The 26,052-nt window shown below is 38.5% G+C and overlaps 1 protein-coding gene across 8 annotated transcripts; it reads left to right on the top strand.

Moving 5' to 3' along the window:
- The first annotated feature begins 78 nt into the window (after positions 1-78).
- On the top strand, positions 79-22,438 carry MSL3 (MSL complex subunit 3). Of its 8 annotated transcripts, none has more exons than XM_090125711.1 (14): positions 147-268; positions 710-830; positions 2,426-2,508; positions 3,094-3,189; positions 3,786-3,886; positions 4,709-4,797; positions 7,371-7,493; positions 7,935-8,095; positions 9,577-9,735; positions 10,192-10,454; positions 10,638-10,747; positions 10,944-11,043; positions 11,458-11,542; positions 21,559-22,438. In XM_090125711.1, coding segments are annotated over exons 4-14 (1,293 nt in total). In that variant the 5' UTR covers positions 147-268; positions 710-830; positions 2,426-2,508; positions 3,094-3,187; the 3' UTR covers positions 21,659-22,438. The 8 variants fall into 8 exon arrangements, with proteins under 8 accessions (XP_031451972.1, XP_031451973.1, XP_089981837.1 ...); XM_090125714.1 differs by lacking the exon at positions 147-268 and adding an exon at positions 318-379; XM_031596112.2 differs by lacking the exon at positions 710-830 and having other exon boundaries at positions 79-379.
- Positions 22,439-26,052: the final 3,614 nt, after the last annotated feature.

The raw sequence follows: 26,052 nt of genomic DNA, 5'->3' as shown, positions 1-26,052 counted from the left end.
TCCCGGTTTGACAGCAGACCTACGGCGCTCACCGCAGCCCCCTCCCTGCCCCGCTCTGGCAGCCCGTCACCCCGCCGCCTCCTCCCGAGGAGCCGGAGAGGGCGGGGCCGGCGGCAGCACCTCCCCGACGGGCGGGGCGGGACGCTCTCCTTTGCGCCATGATGAACAAATGACCTCGCGGGGAATGAAATTTAAGTTCCACCGGGGGGAGAGAGTTCTCTGCTTCGAGCCCGACCCCACCAAAGCCAAAGTGCTCTATGATGCCAAGGTGACCGGCCGCGCTCACGCCCTGCCCCTCAGCCCCGGACCGCGGAGAGGCGGGGCCGCCCTTAACGCTCCTTCGTCGGTGCGCCGCGCGCTCCCGCCGCTCCGCTTCCGGGTGCGCGCGCGGAGGGGGGGCGGGAGAAGGGCGGGAGGGGGACGCGGCCTCGGAGACGGCCGAGGGCAGCAGGGGCGGCCCGGCCGACGCCTCTGGGCGCGGGGATCGGACGGCGGGAGAGGACGGGTCCGGACCGGCGGCCGAGCCCCCAAGCCGCTCTTTCGGCCTGGCCGCTAACGGAGGCGGGCGGAGCCGGGGCCTCGCGTTCTTTCTGTTCAGGCGGCGAACGGGCGCCGCTCCTCCGTGCGGCTCTAGCAGTGCCACCCCGCTATCCGGCCACGGCTGGACGCTGCTGAGCAGCCCCGTTTGTTTTCTTCCTTCTGTCTCCAGCGGAGCTCGTCAGCTTCCTTACTCCCTGCCTCCCCCCTGAGAAGGGTGTGAGCGCGGCGGCAGCGCGCGCAGAAATAGCGTCGTAAGCAGTGGGCGGCGATCTGCAGTGGCGGTCCGTCAGGTGACTGCGTTGCGGGCCTGGCCCCTTGTGCAGCTGCCGGCTCTGTGGGGCTTTGTGTAGGTCCGGTGCTTCTGGGAGCGCTAGTGCGGCACGAGCTGATTTTTCAGTCTGAAGTGATCTGTTCTGAACCTGTAAATGGTTCCGCTGTGTGTGGTGGGGGGTTGTTTGCTGTTTTTGCTTGTTCACTGAGGGGCAAAAAGGAGTGTTATGGCTGGGTTCTTGACCAGATGGTACTTCAGTGCTGGGAATTCACTAGTGGTGTCGGTCAGTGTTTTCCAAACGTCTTTCCACAGGAATTTGAGCTGTCCTCGTGTTTCTCCACATATTGTTAACACAGAATGGCCAGGGTTGGAAGGGACCTCAAGGATCATGAATCTCCAACCCCCCTCACCACATGCAGGGCCACCAACCTCCCCATTTAATGCTAGACCAGGCTGCCCAGGGCCCCATCCAATCTGACCTTGAACACCTCCAGGGATGGGGCATCCATAACCTCCCTGGGCAGCCTGTTCCAGCACCTCACCACTCTCATAGTAAAGAACTTAAATGTTATGTTCTAGCCATCCGAACAGCCGTCACTGCAGGCCTTATAGGCGACTTCAGAGCAGAAATCTAATAGCACCTTCATCTTTACTTTCAAATACCCTGAACTCCAGCAAAGCTCTCCTTGGTTCAACAGATCCTTACATTCTAGGCTCCAAAATTAAACATTCTCGTGGCCTGTCTGCTGGCTGCACCCTGAAGTATGTGGTGTGCCCATTCACGTGAGGGTGGGATGATTCCTTTGTTTTTAGTGGTCCTGTTGATCTTCTTAATAATCCATTGTGAAATATCTTTCTGTTTTGACTGGCTGTTTGTACTTTTTTTTTTTCTGTAAGTACTGACTCTCTGTTTTCTGAGAAGAAAGCAGATTAAAAAAAAAAAAACAGAACAAAATCAAGAGCGTGTAATGCAGTGCATCTGTGTGTCTTGCTAATGAGAGAAAGATGAAGAAAGCCTCCTCTCCAAACAACTGTTCAGAAAATGCCTCTAGTGTAAATAATGATTTTTGTTTCCACTTTGATCTGACTTGGTCAAAATAAAACTGTGGGTGCCTGAGAGGATGACTTTTGGAGCTGAAACTAGGTGGTCTTTAAGGTTCTTTCCAACCCAAGCCATTTTATGACTCTGTCATTTTACCTAAGCAAAGGGGAGAGAAACAAAAGCTCACATACAAGACATTTTTGTATTTCAGAGCTAGATTATGTGCTCAAGAGAACAGTGTTTCTGAGGTTTATATATAGTACTGTTGCTTCCTGAAGAGGTATAGTCTATCTACACATTCAAATTGCTGTAGAGCAACACAATATCACATTGTCTTGAAAGCGCCCTGTCCTGAGGGCAGGATAAAGATGGCTAGCAGCACTTCAGAAGTGCCTGATGAAAAAAGCAACTTTTGCTCACCATTGGTATAATTTATATATTTTTCTCATATAAACAGTCAATGATAAAACTCTAGATGTCTTGAACATATTTTTTCTGTATGTATAAATTCCATAAATATTCAGAAGTTCACTTTCTTTCAAGTGTTGTAATATGTGCTGTTTGCTTTTCAGATTGTTGATATTATTGTTGGTAAAGATGAGAAAGGCAGAAAAATTCCAGAATATCTAATCCATTTTAACGGTTGGAATAGAAGGTAAGAAGCTGTATACCTAATTTTTGTTCTTTCATTACTTCCTTTTTTTTTTTTTTTTTTTGGCAGATAAGAATGTTTTGTAGAATGTCCAAGATCTAATGTTTGTATGAGTATGTTTAATCTGTGAATGCTTTTAATATATTTGAACGTATTGACTGATTGGTTTCTATCTTTAAATATCAGTGGATCTGTTTGATAACCATCAGTTTAAACTTGGGATATCTGTATACTGTATATACAGTGTATACTGTGGCTCTTAGGTTTCCAGTAATAAAAAGATTTTTGTTCTTCATTAGACCTAGGCCTAAGTAGTTTGCCTATTCTGGTTAAATGAGTGCAGTCTCTGACCATGGTATGTAGCATGTATTGGTGCTACAGACACTACCACATAATGCCTAGAAGCTCTCAAGCCTTGACATAGCAGTGTTAGTGTGGAAGCCATGTGAATTCTGAAGAATGCAACTCAGTGTTGCTTCTGAATGATGTTAAGATAGTACTTCTTACATTTAACATGTATTAATTTGCCAACGATCATGAATAGAATATATTTAAGCCATTAATAATTTTCTTTTGACCACTCCTTAGCTGGGATAGATGGGCAGCTGAAGATCATGTCCTTCGTGATACTGACGAAAATCGCAGATTACAGCGTAAATTGGCACGGAAGGCTGTGGCTCGCATGTAAGTAATACTTCTGGTTTCAACATGAAGAAGAGGTTCTTTTCCACATTCAAACAGCCGCTGTTGCAGGTGCATGTGAGTTTGATCTCTAAGCTCATGCTGTAGGTGGTTCATGCCTGTTCAGTACAGTCAGCAAGTTCTTGGAGCTTCTCTTTCGTTCGAAGGTGCATAGCTACATGTTGTTACCAAACATGTAGGTTTAAGTGTTGCTCGGTGTTTTAATGTTGTTTAAGCATTGTCTACATCTAATAACTATATGTTATTATTAACTATTCCTGTGAGATGCCTTTTTATTGGGACTACATTTTCTCAAAGAAATGTACTTGAAAAACAACTTAGAGTGGCCTGAAGTATTTTTGAGTCAGAAGCAATATTTTAACATCAATTAAATGTGGCTTGAGGATCTGCTTGAGAAGACAAATATAAGGTAGTGAAGGCATCTACTGTAAAATGAGCATTGCCTGAATTATTTCAGTGTTAATTCATGAAAATAACCCAAACATACATCCTGTGTGTTTTCATGTAATGATGTTAGCTAAGAGAAACGTGTTAAATGAGATTGGCCAAGTTTAAGTGAACTGTTTTATGCTTTATAGGAGAAGAAAAGGAAGAAAGAAGAGACGTTGCAGGTTGCCTGGTGTTGACTCTGTTTTAAAAAGCCTTCCTGCTGAGGAAAATGATCATAATAGCGAAAAAAGTGAGTTTGTTTTCATTCTTTAGTAACTAGCATAATGCCTTTAACTTTGAGCTAGGGGTACAGTGAGCACTTCTACTTGCTTTTAGGATGACACGAGTGTCATGGAATTATACCGAGGCAGTCGTATTAAGAGTGAGTGCAGTGTTTTATGTAAAGCATCTCTTAGGCTAGGGTACCATGTTTCTTCTTGTGTTCCAGAGATTTTTTCTTCTGTCAATTCTTCCAGTCAGTGATATCAGAGTTTAATGCAGTTTTGTTTAGTATTTACTATTTTGTTTACTATGTGTAAAAAGTCCCTAGTTTTCCTTCTGTGGTGTTAAGAAGTTAGATGCTTTGCTTGCTAATGTTCCTGTCTATTTGTGGGAAGATGGAGATGGTAATAAGATCTTTTTTTTTCCTAATTTGACTAATTTGATTTCACTCTTAAGCCAGCTCTTTCAATTCACTTTTCTTTGTAACCTGGAAACCAGGAAGAGCATTGGCACTTTATTGATGTTCTGGCAGTCTCCTGATTGAATAATTAATACATTAATCCCATATTCAGAACTGAAGTTCAATTAAAAAACTGAAAATATTTGTGTGTATACAGCAATATAAAGAGACTTTTTGAACTGTGTGTTTCATTTAGAAAGAATGTAGGAGTACTTCTGTAAACTTCTTGTCTTCCATTTTCATGAAGCTTACTGTATGCCGTAAATACCACTTGTGTGCTTAATAAGAATGAACAGTTCTAATAACATAAAAATAGCAACTTGTTATAAATATAATTTAGGCCTGTGCAATGTAATAATGTAAAAAATATCTGAAATCTGTTTTACACAGCTGTAAGTAGTTCTTCTGATGACAGTGATGAAGGAACAGATGAAGAAATAAAAAGTGAAGAAAGTGATATAGAAGAAAGGACAGAAATGGTAAATTTGTCTCCTTGTCTTTAATTTAAAAATCAGTATTTAAAATGCTGGAGAAATTGCAATGAAGGATATATATGTCACAGTTGGTGGCTTATGTTGGTTAGGAAAGCTAAAACCCAGATAGAATTAAATTTAGCCAGGGACATAAAGGGGAACAAGGAGAAATTCTACAGTTATATCAATGACTAAAGGAAGGCCAGGGAAGATGTGGCCCCATTCAGGAAGGAAATTGGAGACCTGGTCACAGAGGATAGCTTCTTAGCATTGGTCTTCACTGGTAAGGTGAAGAGTTACACTGCCCAGGCTGCAGAAAGCAAACAAGAACTTGGTGAGGGAAGATCTACCTGCTGTAAGTGAAAATCAGATTTGAGACCATCTGAAGAACCTGAAAGTGCACAAGACTCGATGAGATCCATCCATGGCTTCTGAAGGAACTGGTGGCTGAAGTTGTCAAGTCACTATCCATTAAATTTGGAAGGTCATAGCAGTCTGGTGAAGTTCTCACTGATTTGAGTTGGGCAAACATAATCCCCATTTTCAAAGAGGGGAAAAAAAGATCCGGGGAACTACAGGCCAGTCAGTCTCACCTCTGCCTGGAGGTATGGAGTGGATTCTTTCTGTAGGCCCTACTAACCATGTGGAAAATAAAGATGAGGTGATTGGTGGTAACCAGCATGGCTTCACTAAAGGCAAGTCATGCCTGACAAACTTGGTGGTGTTTTGTGATGCAGTTACAGCATGTGTGGATAGAAGAAGATCAATTGGTGTCATCTACCTGAATTTTTGTGAGGTGCTTGACAGGGTCAAACTAAATTGGAGAAAAATGGATTTGAAGGGTTGATCACTTGCTGGATATCCATTAGCTGGATGGTTACACTCATAGAGTTGCAGTAAATGGCTCAGTGTCCAAGTAGAGACCAGTGATGAGTGGTGTTCCTCAGGAATCAGTGCTGGGACCAGTGTTATTTAACATCTTTGCAGGCAACATGGACAGTGGAATCAAGTGTAGACCTCAGCGTGTTTGCGGGTGACACCGAGCTGAATGGTGCAGTTGACATGCTAGAGGGAAGGGATGCTATCCAGAGGGTCCTGCACAAGCTTGAGAGGTGGGCCTATGCCAACCTCATGAAGTTCAACAAGGCAAAGTGCAAAGGTTCTGCATCTGTATCAGGGCAATCCCAAACAAAGATACAGGTTGGGTGGCTTGAGAACAGCCCTTAGGAGAAGGATTTGTGGGTGTCAGTTGATGGAAGACACAATATGAGTCAGCAGTGTGCACTTGCAGCCCAAAAGGCTGACTGTATCCTGGGTTGCATCAAGAGAAGCATGACCAGCAGGCCAAAGGAGGTGATTCTGCCCCTCTACTGTGCTCTTGTGAGATTCCACTTGGAGTATTGTGTCCAGTTCTGGGGCCCCTAACACAAGAGGGATGCAAAGCTGCTGGAACGAGTCCAGAGGAAGGCCAAAGAGAGATGATCAGAGGAGCACACACCCTATGAGGACAGGCTGAGAGAGTTGGGGTTCTTCAGCATAGAGAATGCTCTGGGAGGACCTTGCAGCGGCCTTCCAGTACTTGAATTAGGCCTACAGGAAAACTAGGAGAGTTTATAGAGAGCTCTATAAGAGCATGTAGTGGCAGGATGAGGGGAGATGGTTTTAAAGGAGTGTATTAGATATTAGGAAGAAATTCTTTACTGTGAGGAGGATGAGACACTGGAACAGGTTGCCTATTGAGGCTACACATACCTTCTCCCTTTAGGTGTTCAAGGCCTGGCTGGATGGGCCTTTGAACAGCCTGGTACAGTGGGAGGTGTCCCTGCCTATAGCTGAGGGTTTGGAACTAGGTGATCTTAAAGGTCCCTTTCAACACAAACCATTCTATGATTCTGTGATTTAACTGTAAATTAAATGTAAAACTAAACTGTAATTTAAATGTAAATTGTCTGCTGTGGTTGAGTTTTTGAAAGTTACATATGATGTCATATTGTAGAATTTTGATAGAATCTCTAAGTACACATTTGCTTCTTTTTTTCTCCCTTGTGACACACAGGGTTTGTGTGGAGAAAACAACTCTGCTTTTGTGGAGTTGTAAAATCTTACTGGTCTACTCAGGTTGGACGCAGCAGTAGCATCTTGGTAGCTTTTGTATTTTGCTGTGAAATGAGTCTGTCAGTGCTGGCCTTTAAAATATAGAAGGCAAACTTTTGAGAAAAAAACATCTCTAATCTCTGCTTTAGCAAAAGCAGAGTTCAGCATAAGTAGTTGTTCTGAAGACCTGTGATATCCAACCAGTATAATGTAGGTGATCTGAAGCAGCAGAGCATAACCAATCTGCTTATTCCTTTGTGTTAAATACTTAAGTGAATGCTAAATTGAACTGAATTTGCAGATTATATGAAAGTGGTGTTATTACTTACAGTACAGCTACTATAAACTTATTTATTATATAAGTAATGCAATTTTACTGTTGTGTGTCAAAACTTCACTGAATGTCAGAGAATGTGTTGAAGTTCTTTTTCACTGATATTAATAAGCACAAACACTGTATTGTTTTTTACACTGGCCTCTTGTAGAAAGAAGATCAAGACACTCATTCAAAAAGGGAGATGGAAGAAAGAGCAATAAACATAGAAATTCCTGAAGTCTTGAAAAAGAAGCTTGAAGAAGACTGTTACTATATTAATAGAAGAAAACGGGTATGAAATAAAAGCAATGAAGTTAATACGTGTGATGTAGGGGTCAAAAATGCTTATATATGGCAACCCCTTTTTTGAGCACTGTTGCAAAGTAAAGCTTAGCATAAGGAAGAACAAAAAGAGTGCAGGGAGCAGACCTCTGTATAGCTAAAACAGTGAGTTATCATTCTATTTAAGGGCTTGACTCTTCTGTACTTGGCTTGTTTCAAGAGTGCAAGTTCTTTAAAGCTGAAAATGTAGTTACTCTAGTTCACCTGACTATTTTTTCTAAATATTTACGAACGATTGAAAACATAGTTTTAGAGATTAAAATTAATCACTCCTGAAGTAACTTTATGCAGTAGAGACTTTAAAAACCTCGTAATTTCATTAGCTCCTGCTTTAGATAGTTATATTTACTAATTATTTTTGTAAGATGTCAGTTTGTTGTTTCTTTTTCAGCTAGTGAAGCTTCCTTGCCAGACAAATATAATAACCATCCTGGAGTCATATGTGAAACATTTTGCTATTAATGCTGCATTTTCAGCCAACGAAAGGTCTCGGCACCATCAGGTGACTCCACATGCTAATATGAATCTTCATTATGTGCCACCAGAGAAGAAGTAAGTAAGCTTTAGCATACAGCCACAAGAAGAATTAGCTTGCATTTTGTGCTCTGTCTTAAGGCTGAACAATCTGTCCTAAGGTTTATATTGTAATGATATTATGATTTTATAAAGGTTAAACATTATATGCAAGCATTTCTAATAGCACTCCAAGTGCAGATTATTTCTTTTAATGACATGTACTCTTAAATTTTAGAGTCAAAAATGCAGGAAAACTGAATGTTTACAGTCACACCAATCCTGCTTATTAAAATTGATTACATCTTTGTATGTTATTCTCAACTGAGCTGTGTCATCTTCTTCCTGTTAAGTTTGCGTATTTGCAGTTTTCTTTCATAAAGATTTTCAGTATTAAGTGAGGCTGCTCCTTTAAGTTTACACTGATGTGAAATTTTGTATTTTATCAAACATAGAACATAATGAAAGTCAAGATATTTTTTTCAGCACTGCATAACAGTGCTGTTTCCTGGAATATCTTGGTCTACATGAGTGCTTCACTTTGTTGATGTCATTCATTACATGACAGATTAGTTTATACTTTCTTTGTAAAATAATCTCCCAAACAAGTTAAATGAGACAGGAGGAATATGAAAGAAAGGTGGTGTTTATGTTTTGATTTTTAAAGGTGTATATTTATGTGACTTAATAATGTGCTTTAGTAGGTCATGATTTCAAAATTTCAGTGAGCCATTTAGTAGATGAGCTTGAGCTGATAATGCTGTTGTACATTCCTTACTGCACAGAAGATGACTGACCTTTTTAAATGTGGTGAATTTCTGCATGTGTTGCTGCCCTGACCCAACTTACAGATAGTGGTTTGGTTGTGTGTTTTTTTTTTTTTTTTTTTTTTTTTAGTTTAAGCAGATTTAATGGGAGATAGAGAATTTCTAATGTGGATATCATTGGTAACATTATTTGATTGTGCCACATACATATATATGTACTTGAGAACTGGGAAGTGGTTATCTTCATCCTTCAAGATGAAGCACAGATATGAGAGGTGCTGTAAGTAGCCAGGATACTTGAGTTCATGTTGTTGTAACACTGTATCTGCCCATCACCTGACACCATGACTATTTTACAGAAACCTACATCAGAAATTCCTTGTAGCCTCTAAATGTTGTAGTTTGGTTACTAGGAGCAGACCCCTGGAAGCTGATCTGCTCTAATGCAAATACATCATTTTTTCTTGATTTACTGGAGATCTCTTAAGCACAGCCTTAACTGCATCTTAGCTGCTGTAGTTCAAATTCTGCATGTGGCTTCTAGGCAAGGATTCAGTCTATTAAATACTTACTTATATTTTCCTGACAGATGACTCCTATTAAATACAATGAACTTGGTATGTTCTTAATTGCTTATTACAAAGGGAAGGGATGAAATCAGTATATCATAGTTAAGATGTAGGAATTTCCCCTTACAGAACAGAATATTTTGATGTGCGTCTTTTGAAATTCCTCTTTCTTTTTTCTCTGTAGTGTTGAGCTGTGTAAGGAGATGGTGGATGGGCTGAGAATAACCTTTGACTTTACACTTCCATTAATTTTGCTATATCCTTATGAGCAAGCTCAATTTAAGAAGGTGACTTCATCAAAATTCTTTCTTCCTATCAAGGAGAACTCAACAAATACTAACAGGTACATTGGTTATAAAGAGCGTAGTACTGCTTATCTCATGAGAAAAATGCAATAGAAAGTGGTTATGCATTAAGAATGCCATGATTTCTCATATGCTTTGGCTTAAAAACAGTCTTCTTGATAAATTGTTTAACTGCTTTCTGAATTACTTGTCTGAATTCAGAATACAATTTGTGAATTTCTATCTGGTTAATGCCAAAAAAAAAAAAAAAGGGTTGTACTGACTGGATTTATGCTGCAACTTCACAAAATTACATCTTGATGTAATTTTAATTTATGATCATTAACCTTTAAAATAAATATGCTTCAGGAAACTGAAACTTATTTAAAATAAGCTCTCATTACTTTGCTCATTCTTGAAAGTAGGCTGTGTAATTCAAATAATTGTGAGACTTACAGTTTCAAGGAAAGACCACCTGATCTTTTCAGCTCTGTGAAGTTGTGCTTGTTTCCTAGAAATCAGGAGGAGCTTTCCCCAAGCCCACCTCTGCTCAATCCACCAACGCCTCAGTCAACAGACAGCCAACCTGCAACGGCAGAGCCAGCCACACCAAAAAGGAGGAAGGCTGAACCTGAAATTCTGCAATCACTGCGACGTTCTACGCGGCATACCTCGAACTGTGACAGGTTGTCTGAAAGTAGCGCTTCCCCACAACCTAAGCGGCGGCATCTTGAGACCCCAACTTCTATGCCAAAGCTCTTCTTGCACTTGGAGAAAAGTAGGTTTTATTGTTATGGTTGTTACTCCAAACAAGAATAAATCTTGTTCCTTTTTAATGTCATGTGAGCTGTGAACTGAATGAGAAGCATTTTCTGAATTTTGATGTTTTAGTGCTTTACATATTTTATCAGTATTGTTCCACAAAACAGATTGTTATATATATATTTGTTTTTTTTTGAAGAAACCCCTGTTCATAGTGGATCATCTTCACCTATAACTCTGACTCCTAGCAAAGAGGGGAGTGCAGTTTTTACTGGCTTTGAAGGTAGAAGGAACAATGAATTGAATGAGGTAAGAGGTCTTCATTATTGTCTTAGATTAAATGTTTGAAGTTATAGTGGGCCTCAGAGTAGGACTGCATGAGAAAAGGTGTTGTTTAGATGAGTTACTTATCTTTTCTCAGGTTTTGGAGTTCTGTAAAGACCAAACTCATTAGGATGCGATAATGATCTTATAACTAACACTTATTCACATGTTTTATGTTCAGGTTTTGTCATGGAAACTGATGCCAGAGAACTATCCACCAAGTGATCAACCACCACCTCCATCATACATCTATGGATCTCAACATTTGTTACGCATGTTTGGTAACCTTCTGTGGAATCATAACTGCTTTTTCTTTTGTTTTTGTTGGCAGTGGCTGTGTTGGTTTATTTTGTGTTAATCTCAGTTCTGTTTTTGAAGAAATGTAAATTTTAATCTGTTTAAAACCCTTAAGGTGTTATTATTTGTTTTCTTTTACTCCCTGCAAGCATTCATTTAACAAAAAACAAAAAGGTAAAGAAGTGCTGCTTCCAGTGTATTATCAAATGTTAAACCCAGCAACATCTGCTTTCTGAGCATGTTTGTTATGGTGAGATTTTGGAAGATGATTGAGCATCTTTCAAAGCACTGGAGGCTGCAGTGAAAATAGATTCTTAGATTCTGTTCTACACTGTGAATAAACGTAACTAGAAATTGCTTTTTAAGAAAAATGTAAACATTATTTTTCTTATTTACAGTAAAGCTACCAGAAATACTGGGGAAGATGTGCTTTCCTGACAAGAATCTCAAGGCTTTAGTAAAACACTTTGAAATGTTTCTAAGGTAATGTGACATAATCTGCCACAGTAGTACTGACAACATTGTTGCATAGATATAGGCATTCCAGAATGTAAAGCGCTTTCTGAGGTGTTAATTTTTGTAGCTGCAACAACACGATAAAATGAATTACAGAAGTAAAAATAGTGAATGAAGTTCAGGTTTCCTTTAACTTCAATACACAGTGTTTTAATGAACAGTGATAGGGAACTTCAGTATATGAGTTTGTGTTTGATAAAAAGAACCTCTTATTAAAGATGGTGTTTGTTTAAAAAAAAAAAAACTGTTCTAGCTCTGCATTTGAACAAAAAAAGTTTCTCTGTTACACTGTGCAGCCTCTTGTAGAGGTACCCAAATTCAAGTAATGCTGCAGCTAGAGGCAGCATGGCTGTGTCTCCACCATGATATACTTGTCATTACTCTCATTAGTATGTCTGCACTGTAGTTTTGTTCAGGTGTCTGAGACAGTGCTGTATTGTGCAGCATCAACACATCAAAAAACAAATTTTACAGAGAAAACTTGTAAGGAGGTGCTGTAAGTGGTAAACATTTGGAATAAATATGGGACTTCCATCTTAGCACTAGTCAAATACTTTACTGAAAAATAATGTAATGTGGCTGTAGGATATCAAACCTCCTATTTGCTTAAGGAGAGCTGATGATCTAGATGAAAACTTCAAAATGCTTTTATTTTAGGTGTTTATTGAAAATAGATGTAGAAAATATGACATTTGAGACAGTAGAGAAGTTTTCTCTTGAAGAATTTCCTTCTCAAGTTTTACTGATTCCTTTTTACATTTCTATTCTGTCAAATTCTTATTAGTACTCATTATCATGTTAAACAGATCAGCATTAATACTTATTTTTGGAAGCCAGGTACTAGGGATCTTTGCTTGTAGTGAATGTTACTTAGGATGCTTAATCTGCTGCTGATCAGATCAGTTTTTCAGACCTTTTCTTGTTCTGATTCTTCTGTGTCAGAGCAGGTCTTAACTCTGTCTTAAATGCCCTTATCCTGTTACATGGATAAGCTGAAGTGGAATGGGATAGGATAATGGAAGAAAGATGCTCCCACATACAAGTAGGGAAGTGTCTAAAATTCATATTAACAGTGTCCAAATGCATTGTATTCTTCCATTGATCATCTTGTTCAAATGTCTGGCTATCTATAAATAGGAAAAGTGGGTGTTTCCACATAAGCATTTTTAGGTCAGATAATGCTGTGCTTTTGAAGCAAATGTCCCATTAGTTCCTGCTTACCATGCTTTGTGTTGCATTGCACACTGGTCTCAGAATGCATGAACCGGATTCTTTTTGGAAAACAGTCAGAACCATGCTCCAGTGCTATGGGGCAATCAGTGCTTAAAAGACCAGATTACAATAAAACCAAAATGACACAATCATCCCCTCCACCCTTGAATGAGCATAGTGTAGACATTCCTTAGCTGATCTGATACATGACAGTGTCTGAGGACTGGGCATAGTTTCACAGTGCTTTCTAAACCGTTGTTTTTTGCTGATGTTTTGTTTTGCTGATGCTGTTCTTATGGTTTCTATACTGAAAAGGTTTCTGTAACTTGGTCAGAAGTTGTCAAATTGAGAACATTTCTTAATGACATTCAAAATTACAGTTACTGCTGTAGGAAGTGTCTAATTTTGCATAGCTCTATCACAAATGCTGTTCTTACATTCAGTTTTTTTACTAGATGTGATACTGTAAATTCATATGCACTACATAGAAGACAGTGGCAATTGATTTTTTTTAAAACAAAAAAACACAATGTATTTCTGGTGCTTTAGGACATCTTTCTTTTGGGTGTTTTTCTTTCCCGTATTTTATTGAAAGTGGTTAACTAACTTTTCTAGAAACTCGGACTTGGTCTTTATAACAGAAATACTTTTGTTACCTGCTTCTCATCACAAGAGGAAAAATGAAGTTTGAGACAGTGTTTTGTACTCAGTTTTTCCTCAGATTGCGTTTTTCTTTCCTCTTTGGGAACAAAGGGGTGAGTGGATGCTTATTAAGAATATTTTCATCAGTTCTTAGGTTTTTTTTTTAAACAAGTACTATCTTACAAAGTCTGTATACTTTACTTCAGACTGCCTAATTTCTTGCAGTGAATTACTCTGCACTGACAAGCTTGAGGCAGTCTTTCTTTATTTTTCTAATAGCAGAAAAGGGATTGAAGCTGTCTGTTAACATTAATAAAAACTGTTCCTGAACCTTCTTTAAATTCTAGGCAGAGTATTCCAAGCAAAGCAGTTTATTCACTTTGTTAAAACTTTAATGTGATACACAGCTGATTCAGTTTTGGCATAGCTACTGATTTCATTTTGAATTATGATTATATTGCTAAAATTTACAGTTTCATTTAACATTTATACTATTAATCTCATGTGGGCTCAGAAACTGAGACTTGTTTAATGTACCACTTTGTCTGCAAGCTGGCTTGATTGAGTTTACTCAGTACTTTATAGATGCATTAAATTCACTCTGAGATGCTACATCAGTAATATTTTTCATTCATTTGTTAGATTGCTACTCATCAAGATTGATCTCAGTTTTCCAGACGGCATTTTTTTTAAGGAGTATGTGAAATTCATCTTTGAGTTCCGTATTATTAAATAGAGGCTGTACTCTTTGTGCATAGTGCAGCATTCTGTAAGTGTATGTAATGAACACTTCTTCATGGAGAACGTAAAGTTTGATTCTCATTTGCAGAATTTGCAGAAGTCAGGAAAACCAGTTTCTCAAATTAAATGACAACCTTAGTCTTCACTTCAAATTGTGTGGCCCTGAAATAATTCGTAATATGTGCAGAAGAGCAGGAGTCTGAAAAAGTGACCTACTTGCTTGTTGGCTTCAGAACATTTCTTAATTGGAATTTAGTTTTCAGGAGCAAACAGTGGAAGCTACCACAATAACTGTTGACTGCTGACTAATAATTTTCTTACCAAAGAGCAGTTGATTAAATCTCCCTACTGGTTCGTAAATGTAGAGATAAAATAATGCCTTTTAACTAATTCCACAGGTTCAGTCATATTTTTCATAAAATGCTTGTGAATAAGATGTGTTGTGTTGTACATGACTCCTCTTTATTGTGAGTTGCTTAGCATGCCTCCAGATGCTGTTTAAACAACAAGCAAGAATGTGCCAGTTTCCTTCCCTGTTTCCATCTCTTTGAATACAGCCTTGACTTGGAAAACTGTTGTCCCAGGGCTATTGACCAGCAGTAGATGTTTAAGAGACTATAAACTGTCTGTTTTTAGAATAGCAAGACTCGTTTTCTTTGAGGTAATTTGTTGCTGTACTTTGTGGTTCAGAAAGGTGTAAATGTTTCATGTTTCTTGAAGCAAAGAATGAGTAAATGAACAATTATATTCCCAAAATGCTTTTAAAAGTTTTGATGTTAGCCTCAGCCTGACAAGTATACATAGCTTTTCAAATTGTAGAAGAATACGTTCTTAACAGTTTTGTTGAAATCCACTGATCTCTCAGTATGTCCTGTAAGTTGATTCTTCATTTTTATTTCTGATGTTTTATAATCTGTTTTTACTTATTGTGTGAATCTGCTCCATGGATGAAAAAGTACCTTCAGTGTTGTTGAGTATGTTATGGGGAGGGAGCCACGTCAGAAAGCGACCAAATCACAGAGCTCTGCATTTCCAAAAGCAGAGGGATTATGGGCTGTTAGAAGTAACTTTAAAAACTAGACCTCTTTTCTTGGCGTCACAGTATTTCTTGAGTATAGTATACTTAATTGCAATGGTAAATTATGGCCACTAGTCTGTGCTAATGTGCAGTTAATGAAAGATTACTTGTGGCTTTCTGAGAAGGAAAAAAAAAAAAAGTACTGCACATGGTGAGTGAAACAGAAAACAACTCTATGTAAAGCTGCTTGTGACTGAGTTTAATCTCATTATGACTTAATGTTGCAAGGTGACAACAGATTGGAAATGATCCTGTTTGATAAGTCCTAGTATATGATTCTGCTATTTTTCTCCTGTTAATTAGCACTTTTCTGTTTGCTTGTCAATTCTTGGATTAATTGGTTCCTTGATTAAAGTCTACTCTTGCAGTATAGCAATTAGAACGTATTAGAAAGCTCAAATGAATTGCATCTTAAATATGATAGAATCAAAGTTCTGAATGTCTGTGGCCAGGTAGAGGTTTCCAAATAATAATCATTAAAAAAATATTCCTTCACTTGTTGTAGCTCTAAAGTTTTAAAACACTGTGATGAAGGAACTCTGCTTGCACAGTGAATGTATGTGCCTTATTTTAGGCCAGTACTCACCTTTGCATTTTAGTTTTGGTGTATTTATTGGGTGGCCAGAAGGATAACTGCCATTTTGGTTCCTCTCAGACTTTCGGCACCTTTACAGCAAAGGCTTTTAAGTCAGTAATAGGTGCCTCATGCTGTAGAGTCTTCTGCTTTCCGGACTCTGTTATTCTGCTCCATCTGGTTGGTCTGACGAATCTCCTTGAGTACACTTAACTGTTCTCAAGTGAGGTTTGATGGCTTTGTCAAAAGTATTTATGGGAACTGTATGTTGTGGATTGCTGCTCTTTAGCTTACCATGTCATCAGGTGCCTATGTATTTGACGGAGAAGCATATCCCTAATCAAATAGTGTAAGTTTAAATCGCATATCTACAGGAGTGTGCCCAACATATTTTGTCTTATGGCAGCTTTTTCAGAAGACAGCTCTAGGAATTAATTCTGAGATCTGTAGTGGACTTGCCAAAAGTGAGTCTTCACGTTTGAGAGCAACCAAGAATAAGTGTAACGAGTCTTGTAGAACTGTTTTCCCAGAAGATAACCAGACGTTACTACTTCTAATTTTCACTCTGGTTTCCTGGGTCATATTATGTTGGCAGCTTAGCCTATTCAGAGTTACCTGTGCTTCCCTTTTAAAGTTCATGGAGGATGATCTTGGTTTCTGTATGTAGGTGAATGATGAAGGTCTAGTCAACAGAACAAGCCTGCTGGTTTCTTGGGATATTGGATATTAGAATAAGCATCTGAAAGGTTCTGAGTGTCCTTCTGGAGACTTGCCTCCCTACCCCCAGCTGGTAGGGATAGGGAGGCAGATGTTGGCATAAACCCTTGTATGAAGCCTTTACTGCCTTTCAGTAGTGGTCACAGAGAGGAAACAGCTTCTTAATCTGAAAAAAACATTTATTTTGAAGAGATGGTACTAACTCCATGAATCATCATGCTCTTTCTGCAGATTTCTTCATATAAACCAATACAGATGCCTTTCAAACAGTATTTAGCAGAGGCTACTGATCTTTGTGGAACACCTGCTTACCTTCTAGAGCTTAGTTAAATAGCTGAAGTATGCAGGATGGAAATATTTCCTGGAAATATATATCTATAGCTGAGGATTAAATTTATATTAGATTTACATATTATTTATTATTAAATTAAATTTAATATAACGTAAAAGTAAGGATTTCCTTTCTGTGGAATGTTCACACTTTTCAGGCAGTCCCTTAGCTTGTTCATATGATGATAGCTGACATCCAGAAGACTTGTTTTCTTCATGCAAAAAATTGTTAAAGTAGTAAGTTGTGTTGAGGCTGCCATGACAAGAATATTTTTGGTATCAGATGTTGCTCTTAAGGCTCATACTAATTCAGTGACCTTGCTGCTAAATGCTCCTGACATACATGCCAAGTGGCCTTTTAATGTGGGTGATGATAGTTCTGTGCCTCTTCTTGGTAGATCTGCCTGTATAACTCAGCCAGATGGTAATATGCTTGTGGGGCTATTGCTTTGGAGTCACCTGAGGTAAACTTGTTAATGGATTGCCTCATTTGAAGTGCAGAACATAAGAATTCTTTAAGCTAGGTTGCCCTTGCATCTATTTTCTGATTTCTGTCTCCTAGTCCTTTCCAAAGTGTTGCTTTTCTAGGAATCTGTGGTAGAGAGGGAGATAGCAACGTTATGTCATTACATCCATGTTCTGAACAAAGGGTAAACTGTAAGTGTTTTAGTGGGTGCTCAGCAAAATAAAAGTGTGCAGTCTCAGAATCAGAATCACAGAATTGCCAGGGTTGGAAGGGACCTCAAGGATCATGAATCTCCAACCCCCCTGCCACATGCAGGGCCACCACCATTCCACCTAATGCTAGACCAGACTGCCCAGGGCCCCATCCAATCTGGCTTTGAACACCTCCAGGGACGGGGCATCCACAACCTCCCTGGGCAGCCTGTTCCAGTACCTCACCACTCTCTCCGTAAAGAATTTCCCCCTGACATCCAACCTATATCTCCCTTCCCTCAGCTTAAAACCATTTCCCCTTGTCCTGCTGTCACTCACCCTTTCAAAGAGTTGATTCCCCTCCTCTTTGTAGGCTCCCTTTATGTACTGAAAGGCTGCAATGAGGTCACCCCGCAGCCTTCTTTTCTCCAGGCTGAACAAGCCCAGCTCCCTCAGCCTGTCCTCATAGGGGAGGTGCTCCAGTCCCCTGATTATCTTTGTGGCCCTCCTCTGGACCCTCTCCAACAGCTCCCTGTCTTTCTTGTACTGGGGGCTCCAGACCTGGACGCAGTATTCCAGATGGGGCCTCACAAGAGCATCAGGAAGTATGTGTATGATGTGTCTCCAAACTTCCACTAGAAAGCAATTTCACTCTTCAGATTTAAGCTCTGTAAAAAGTATAAAAATGTAAAAGCAGTAAAGCAGCAGGTGATATTTTCCCCTGATTTGTAAGGGGAAAAGTATTGAAAGAATTTCTGAAAAGATAAATAGCAGTGTGACTTCTGATCTGTAGCGGAACATTTTGACTCTACTAAGTTAGTATAGTGCCCTCTTGTCTGAACTTTAGCTCAAAACTTGTAGGTTCAATGTAATTGATCTCTGTGCTATTTCAGCTTTTCCAAGAGCAAAGCATTAGTAAAATATCTAATAGCTAAGAGTTTTGAGACTCCCAATATTTCTGTGCCTTTTTTCTACACTGGTGTAGTGTGGATAGAAAGCTGCTGCAGAAGGCTTGCTGCTATTTTTATATAGGTAGGCAGGGGTCAAAAACTGACCTTGTCCTTTCATCTGTTTCCTACTACTTTTCTACAGAAAGTGATTTGTATCTGCTCTTTGTTCTTTTCCCTTTTTGGAGTTGCAGGTATGCCACGGACATCGCAGCTAAAATTTCCCAGCATTACCAGCTGTCATTTCAACTTGCACCAAAGTGCCATTTATGACCAATAAATTTAAGTGAAAGTCAGGAAAATTTTAAGAGAAAGTGAACCTGTTTCCCATTACACAGACTCAAAATTCTTGGTAACACACAGATCTCTTTTACAGGTTCCTTTCTTTCATTGTTGCTCTTTTAAAATGTAACTAACTCATGCTTCCAGCACTTTGGTGCTGTGTTTTAGAGGATATGACACAATTTGAAAACGATTCAGTTACTCCCTGTGGTTTTTAAAGTCACTGTTTAACATGTATTAACTGGTAATTGATTTCTGTTGTGGAACATCTTAATCTTGTGCAATTTGAGTATGTTAAAAATTAGACGAAAGGCTTTGTTTTATGCCTTATCACACTCCCATGCCAACCACCCGTCACCTCGGAAGTGACTTATAGCTAACTACAATCAGAGATCATCACAATGATTATTCAAGTCTTTTATGAACTTCAAATTGCTCTGATTTCTGGGTACCTTTTGGAAAGTAGTTTTCCTAGAGTAAGGAGTGTGTGTGTGCAAATAAAACAGCATGCTTCTGTGAAGATTAGAAGGATCTGAATGGTTCTTGTTTTCTATAGATCGTTTTCTAAGGAGCATCTCTGCATTTTATGAAAGTACTTTTTAATGTATTACAGCAATTTATGGCCTCATGTAGAAAAGTAAATGGTGACTATTAATGGCTTGGGCTAATAAGTCACTAAGTAGTATGGTTCAAACAGTATTAGTGGCTCTAATCTAGAGTTGTTCTGTTTTTGTTTTTTTCTTAGTTTGAGGAAAGAATAAATATCTTTCTGGTCTTCTCTCTTTTCAGCATTTAACTATTTTGAGTTCAGCACTCCCCTTGTTGCATTGATTGACTGCTTCTTCTTCGTTCATGGAGAAGAACTTCACTGCTGTCTTTATTTCATCTATTTAAATGTCTTTATTTCTGTGAACGAGAACTTAGTATAATGCAGCTGTGTAACAGTGCTGTAATATTAAATGCAGCTTTTTTTGTTAAACTCCCATATATATTTTTAAATAGATTCTCCAAACTGTATAGTATAGTTGTTTTTGCTTTGTGATATTTAGTAAAGTTCAAAGCTGCTGTTGGAACCAATGAGAAACTTAGCACAGAATGTATACTAAAACAAAAAGAGATGCTGATGTATTTGACAGACATAGAATTTTGTGAATGAGGACTGTGTGGAACTTCACCATAGCTCTTGTTTGTCATGACAGCTTATGTGGTGTCAGTTTGTGGAAGAGTGAGTTTGGGTTCTTGCTTTAAATACAAGCTTTCTCCCTTCTTGGCAATAATTACATCAGCTGAATGTTGCCAGGTCATTCTTCAGATGCTGTTATTAGTATGTAATGAAGACTTTGCTGATTAATTCCTTGGGTAATGTCTAAAAGCAAAAATAAACCCCTATTTCATCTTCTGGAAGTGAACTGCTGGACGATCAATACACTTGCATGACTTAACCTTGAAATGTTTAATACCAGAAACTAGCCTAAGTCCCTCTGTAGTGTTAATTACTGAATTCTTAGGGAAGAACAGATACTGACAAAGTGTCTTCTTAACAAATGGTGGAACATAAAATAATTGGCTTGTTCTAAGAAATCTGTATCTCATTGCTTTTCCAAGCATTAGTGGGATATAGCCAGGTATCCCTCTACTTTTGCAATTGTTTGGTGACCATGTTTTAGTACAAGGACTGGGGAGGGACTGGAATCAATCTTTATCATTTATCTCCATTTCTGTGCTTTCTGTATGAGCTCTCAGCAGTTAATATATTCTTATTTTAAATTTTCCTTGCCTTGTATAAGATTCTTACAACCATCTTATTAGTATTCTTCAACACTTGGGCTTTCTTAAGATCAAAGGACCTGCCTGGTTTAGGCAGAGTAGCAAATGATGTTGGAGAAATTCTACAGTTTTAATTGCATTCACCTTACTGTTCTTTTTTTATTGAGAGTTCTGTTCAGAATTGGTTATGCAAAGCTCTTTTTTTTCCTGAAGTAAAGTTTGTTCATATGCATTAGGTTTAAGAACTGTTTTGCCCCCGTTTTCATAACACACATCTCAGAATGTAAAGAAAAGACCAGGGTGCTATCTTATCTATTTTTTTACTAGTGTTACTAAACAACAGTGTTCAGCTTCTGTAATGAGCCAGGAAAGGCTTGTATCTTGCAGACCTGTTAAAATATTGAGTGCTTGGCTGTGGGAATAATAGTTAAAGAGCAGACTAGAGAAATCTGAAATTAGGGAACAGGATTTGCAGGAAATACGTATGTCTTTCAGCAACTGCAAATGCAAAAATCAAGTGCTCTAGAAGGGTGGAGATCCTAAATGACAGTCACACAAAAGAACAAATCACAGTTTTATTTGCCTGAAAGGATAGAGTTTGACCTAATGATTGCTGGCCAATTAAGTAAGATACTTAATACTGGCATGCCTGACTTCTTGTATAAGTGAAAATACTAAGCTGAGCATGTGACTGACAGAAGTTGGAGAAGCATCTTTTTGCTTGTTTTCCCTGATAGCTCTTTGAAGCTACACTTAAAGAAGAGTGCAGCTTGTGGATTTTTATTGTGGAGCTTTAGTAAGACTTTTCAAACACTTGAATTTCAGAAGAATTTTCTTAAAATGAAGTTTCTTACTGTGCGGAACTTACAAATAAATAAATACAGGGCAAACTTTTTGCATGGCATATTTCAAAATATAATAATTTGTAATTTGCAGGCTATAGTTTTGCTGAGCTTAAAAGCTGAAAAGAAATCTGCTTTTTTAAAATGTTTCATATTCTGTTTTTTCATTGTTTTTTGTGTGTGCTTTTACTTAGGTTTTTAGCAGAATACCATGATGATTTCTTCCCAGAATCTGCTTACGTAGCTGCCTGTGAAGCCTACTACAGTACTAAAAATCCCCGGGCAATCTACTGAAGCTATTAATAAAGATTGAATCCCTTCTATATGTAGCCTGTGACAATGCCGTTCTACCATGTGGCTACAAGATGAAGATGAAAAGAATTGAAACAACTTCTGGAGTTTGAAATAGGGGAATATCTTCTGTGACGGCTGGATTACTTAGCAGGAACAAGGAACTTCTCAGAGAATGTGTATAGACTGCGTTGTGAATTGCTTAGGGATTTGAATCAGACTCTACTTCAGATGAATGAAGACGCCTCATTCTGTCTGCTAATGCATAGAACTGCATAGAACTATTAAAAAGGGAGGCAAAAGCAGATGCATTAGCAACAGGACATTGCAATGTTGTTTTAGCTTGATCCTTTCCAGCCTGAGTAATAAGACTTGACTACACAGTTACATGAAGAAAATTCATAACTAGTATCTTATGAATTTTTCCTTGCAAATTGCACTTCGTTTTGTGAAACTTATAAAAGATTGCTTAAGTTAAAGGATTATCTTGCTGTTTGGCTAGTATGACATCTGCCTCAAGAGTGACTTTGCTTAAATGAAAGATGTGTTGCTTACTTTGCATTTTGCAAAGATGTCTCTAGCTCTTGCCGTGGTAAGGCTATCAGAGTTCCAAGGAGAACATGCCTTGCCAGAGATACAACATCTATCTGGCTATAACAGATTTCCAGAGCCATTATAAAAGAACAGATTTTCTACAAGTAAGTGGAAAAGTCAATAAAGTCATGGCAGTTCAACTGGCAAGTACTCTTTTCCTAATAAAGAACATAATGACTGCTTCTTAAATGTGTGGTTTTGACTGTCTAAAATGTCTTATTTGTGCTTGATTAATATTTTTGAGATTAAGTATGCATAGCATTAGATGGGAGTGCTGACAGTATAGGGAAGAAACCTTTCTGTAACATTGTTTTCTTTAAAAAGTCTTTAAAACTGGGTAAGGAAACATTCTTTAACACATCCCCTCTGGAAATAGGCATTCAATCAACTGATTTTATAGCATTAACAATACATTCAGTAGAATATAATTGAAATATTCTTGTCTTGAACATCATCAAAACCTTGTCCACTGCATAGAACTCTGTGCTTTAGAGTTCTGTTCCTTGTCAAGACAAACAGTGGGCAGAAACTTGGACTCCAAACTTATGGACTAGTGCCCTCTTCTCTCTGTAATCCTTCCTAGTTTACAAAACTTCTCTTAGAACACTTATGTAAAAGACAAAATATTTGACATAGATCTGGAGAAGCTAGTAGTTAGGAGGAATTTTACACATGTAAATGGAAAACTTAGTCTAAGAGGGCAAAGCAAATCTGAAATCTACTATTGACACTCTTTTCAGCACTGAGCTGGTTTGTTAGGCTTTTGAACTGAGAATTTAGGGATTACTTCAGCTTTAGCAATTTATGCTCTGTTCTTTAGAAAAGCTTATGTAAAGACTCTGTTGAATGTAATGGTTGCTAAACAAGCATTTTGCATGGATGCAAGCAAATTGGTTCTTATTTCTAAAGGTTAATGTTCAGTGGTACTCTTTATTGTGTTTCTGTAATACAAAAATTGTAGGCTTTAGCCTTTCTCAAGTTACAGAAGTTTTGAGTCCAGCTGATTCCAAGTACTTCAAAATCCACTCTGCTGCAAGTGTGTTTCATTCTAGGCTTGGACTGTAATGTTTTATAAAGATGATTCAACAAAATTCCAGTGACAGTCTAATGAGACATTTGTCTTGGAATGCAGCCTGAAACTCCATCCTTAATCAGTTATAGTGTAGGAATGTTAGTGTGTATAATAGGAGAAATGTTTGTATCTGAGTACCAGAAAAGTTATGAAGAATTTAAATGTAATTGTCTGCCTGTTTAATTGTTGCAATGAGAGCTTCTGTTTGCAGTAGTTATTAATTGTCATTATTGACTCACTATTAGGTCACAATGATTCTCAAAAGAGAAGGCCCACTTAGCATAGCCTTGATGTGAACAAACTTGATAGTAAAATTCATTTGAAACTGTTATTGGAGATACTACAGACTGTCTTGCTTATAACAACCAAAAAGCTTTTCTCAAAAAAGTTTCTTCACCTTTTTATACTTCTTGACACTTTCAGTTGACATGACCTCCCAGTACACTATCTCTGAATTTATTAAGTCTTGTTTATATTTGGTTATGTCAATGTACATCTCTGACATTTCTCTTCCCTACTGTTACTTTTTTTCTTTAGCAGATTTTTTTTATTTTCATACGTTTGGGTGTGGTGTTTCTGTTTTTTGCTTGTTTTTTTCAGTTTTATTTTTAACTGGAGACAATGCAAGAAACTTGCAAAAACTTGAACCAGATTGGGGATCAGAGTAGTTCTTAATAGTCCTAAATTATATAGAAGCTTAACAGTTTAGCCTTAAAATTCACACTGAAGTATCCAGAATCTTAGGTGGACAGGGTAGTTTAATAGTGTAACCATACTTCTGTTTTCTTCTATAACTCTTTAAATGTCCTTAATCAGATTTTTTTTTAGTGGGATTCATAGCCGTCCGAATGGATGAAAGAGGTTTCTGTGCTTAGCTCTTTGTCATTCTTCGATTGCTGCTTGTAGAGCTGCTCATATCAATGTTTTCTTACCTGATTCAGTCAGCATGGCTTAGGTTAGCTGAAGAAATGCAAAAACCTGACTGAAACAGGCTTGCGAGTATTTCATGACCATCCTTGGCAGCAAGTTACTGCAGAGGAGGGGCTGAGCTGAGGAAGCAGCTTGAAAGACAGTAATGTTTAAACTGGCACAGCTGTAACACATGTGCCCTGGATCCAACTGGTGTATTTTGTGTATGCATTTGAGGAAGCTATACTAGTGTAATTATAGTGTATACTAAAGCTGGTGAATTTCTGAAGGTAAGTTCTTGCATATACCTTCAAGAGTGGGCAGTGTCAGTGTATTAAGTATGGGGTAGGGTTTTGAATACTGCTGTCTGACCCTTCCTGTGGGAAGGCAAAGGAAAACTGAAGCCTGCTAGCTTTGATATGTGTCAGCACTGAGGTATGTGAGTGATTTGACACTGGGCTATGAAAGTATGAAACTGAGTGAAGTGTTTTCAGATGACCAAAGAAGCTTGACAAAATGTAACCCTAATGTTCTTCAGCTTGATTTCTAGTTTTTTATTTTACTTGCACCTGTTATACTTCCAAAAACCCAGGTGGTGCTGTTCTTTCACGTGTGCCATTTAGAGCTGTTGCATCGCTTTTCATTTTGGTGCTGCGTTGCTATGTGTTTCAAACTCCACTGAACAATTAACTCTGTTCCAAAGCTCATGCTTTTGTATAGTGCTATCTTTGACCGAGGTAATAGCACTTGGTGGCAAGTGTTTTGGATTTAAAATATGCTTTATGCCCCACTCTGAAAGAAAGCGCATGCAGATGTTGGGGTTTCAGTTAGCATTTGGTGTGAGCTAGCAGCATGTGTGGAGTCAGCTGCTGCGTCTGAGATGTTCAGTGTGAACTTGTCAGGCACCAGTGGGGGATCATGTTGCTCTTCATAATGCTGAGCAGTGTCTGCAGTCACAAGAGGAAATAAAAGGCTGATAGGAAATAAAAAGCGGTTACTGCTTTTCGTGTTTCCATCATAATTGTTATCAAAGCATTTGGTAAAAACACTGGGGAGTTGGTTATTGGAGTTAAAGTACATACAAATATATAAAATCCTTAATTTCCTGAAAATTATCCATTGCTCCTCTGGAGTTGTAAGCGTATCCCTCAGAAGCATTTGTACAGAAGTGAAAATGCAGGCTTTTCAGGGAGAAAAGAAGCAATGCATACATGTCATTACCTTAGCACCAAATCAAATCTTTCTTGTAGTAGTTAGCTGCACATAGCTTGGGCAGCCCTAAGTCTTAACCTCTAGCCAGCTGTGTTTGATCACTTCCTACTTGTTGGACTGTTGACTGAGCGAAAAAGCAAGCTTGTCCTCAGTGGATAAATTCTGCTTACTAATTTTAAGGAGAAAGTGCCAGATAATCACAATGTGAGCACACTTAGCTCAAATGCATCAAGAAGTGTGTTTTTGTGCTTTGTTCCTGTGTACTGTAGCATCTCCTCTATGATATGACTTGATAACATTTAATAGCATTGTCAAGCCAAGTTACTTATTCTTCTGTGTAAATGCAATTCAGTGTAATGAGTTTCTCTGAAACAATGGTTCTTGATGGCGTGTTGCTTTCTTGATGTGTGTGACCATAATCAGTACAATCTGGATGTGTTTCCATTGTCATTTTTCCCCAGTTGTTTATGAGACTGTGTACTTGGAGGGATTGTCAAATTGTTCTATAGCTGCACCACTTTTCTGTAAGAAATGAATAAATACAGGTACTATACACATACAGCCAGAGAAATATGGAGAATACAGTTTCTACCTCAATTTTGGTGATTTT

The sequence above is a fragment of the Phasianus colchicus genome, chromosome 1, assembly GCF_987193195.1.
Source record: "Phasianus colchicus chromosome 1, bPhaCol1.hap1.1, whole genome shotgun sequence".
Taxonomy (NCBI): Eukaryota; Metazoa; Chordata; class Aves; order Galliformes; family Phasianidae; genus Phasianus; species Phasianus colchicus.
This window is presented reverse-complemented; position numbering and strand designations above follow the sequence as displayed.

Bases quoted from the DNA above. Each gene is read 5' to 3' on its own strand.
- MSL3 (XM_031596112.2), top strand. From the start codon at position 170: ATGACCTCGCGGGGAATGAAATTTAAGTTCCACCGGGGGGAGAGAGTT. The intron at 2,509-3,093 runs GTAAGAAGCTGT...ACCACTCCTTAG, and splicing joins TTTAACGGTTGGAATAGAAG to CTGGGATAGATGGGCAGCTG. The intron at 3,887-4,708 runs GTGAGTTTGTTT...TGTTTTACACAG, and splicing joins TGATCATAATAGCGAAAAAA to CTGTAAGTAGTTCTTCTGAT.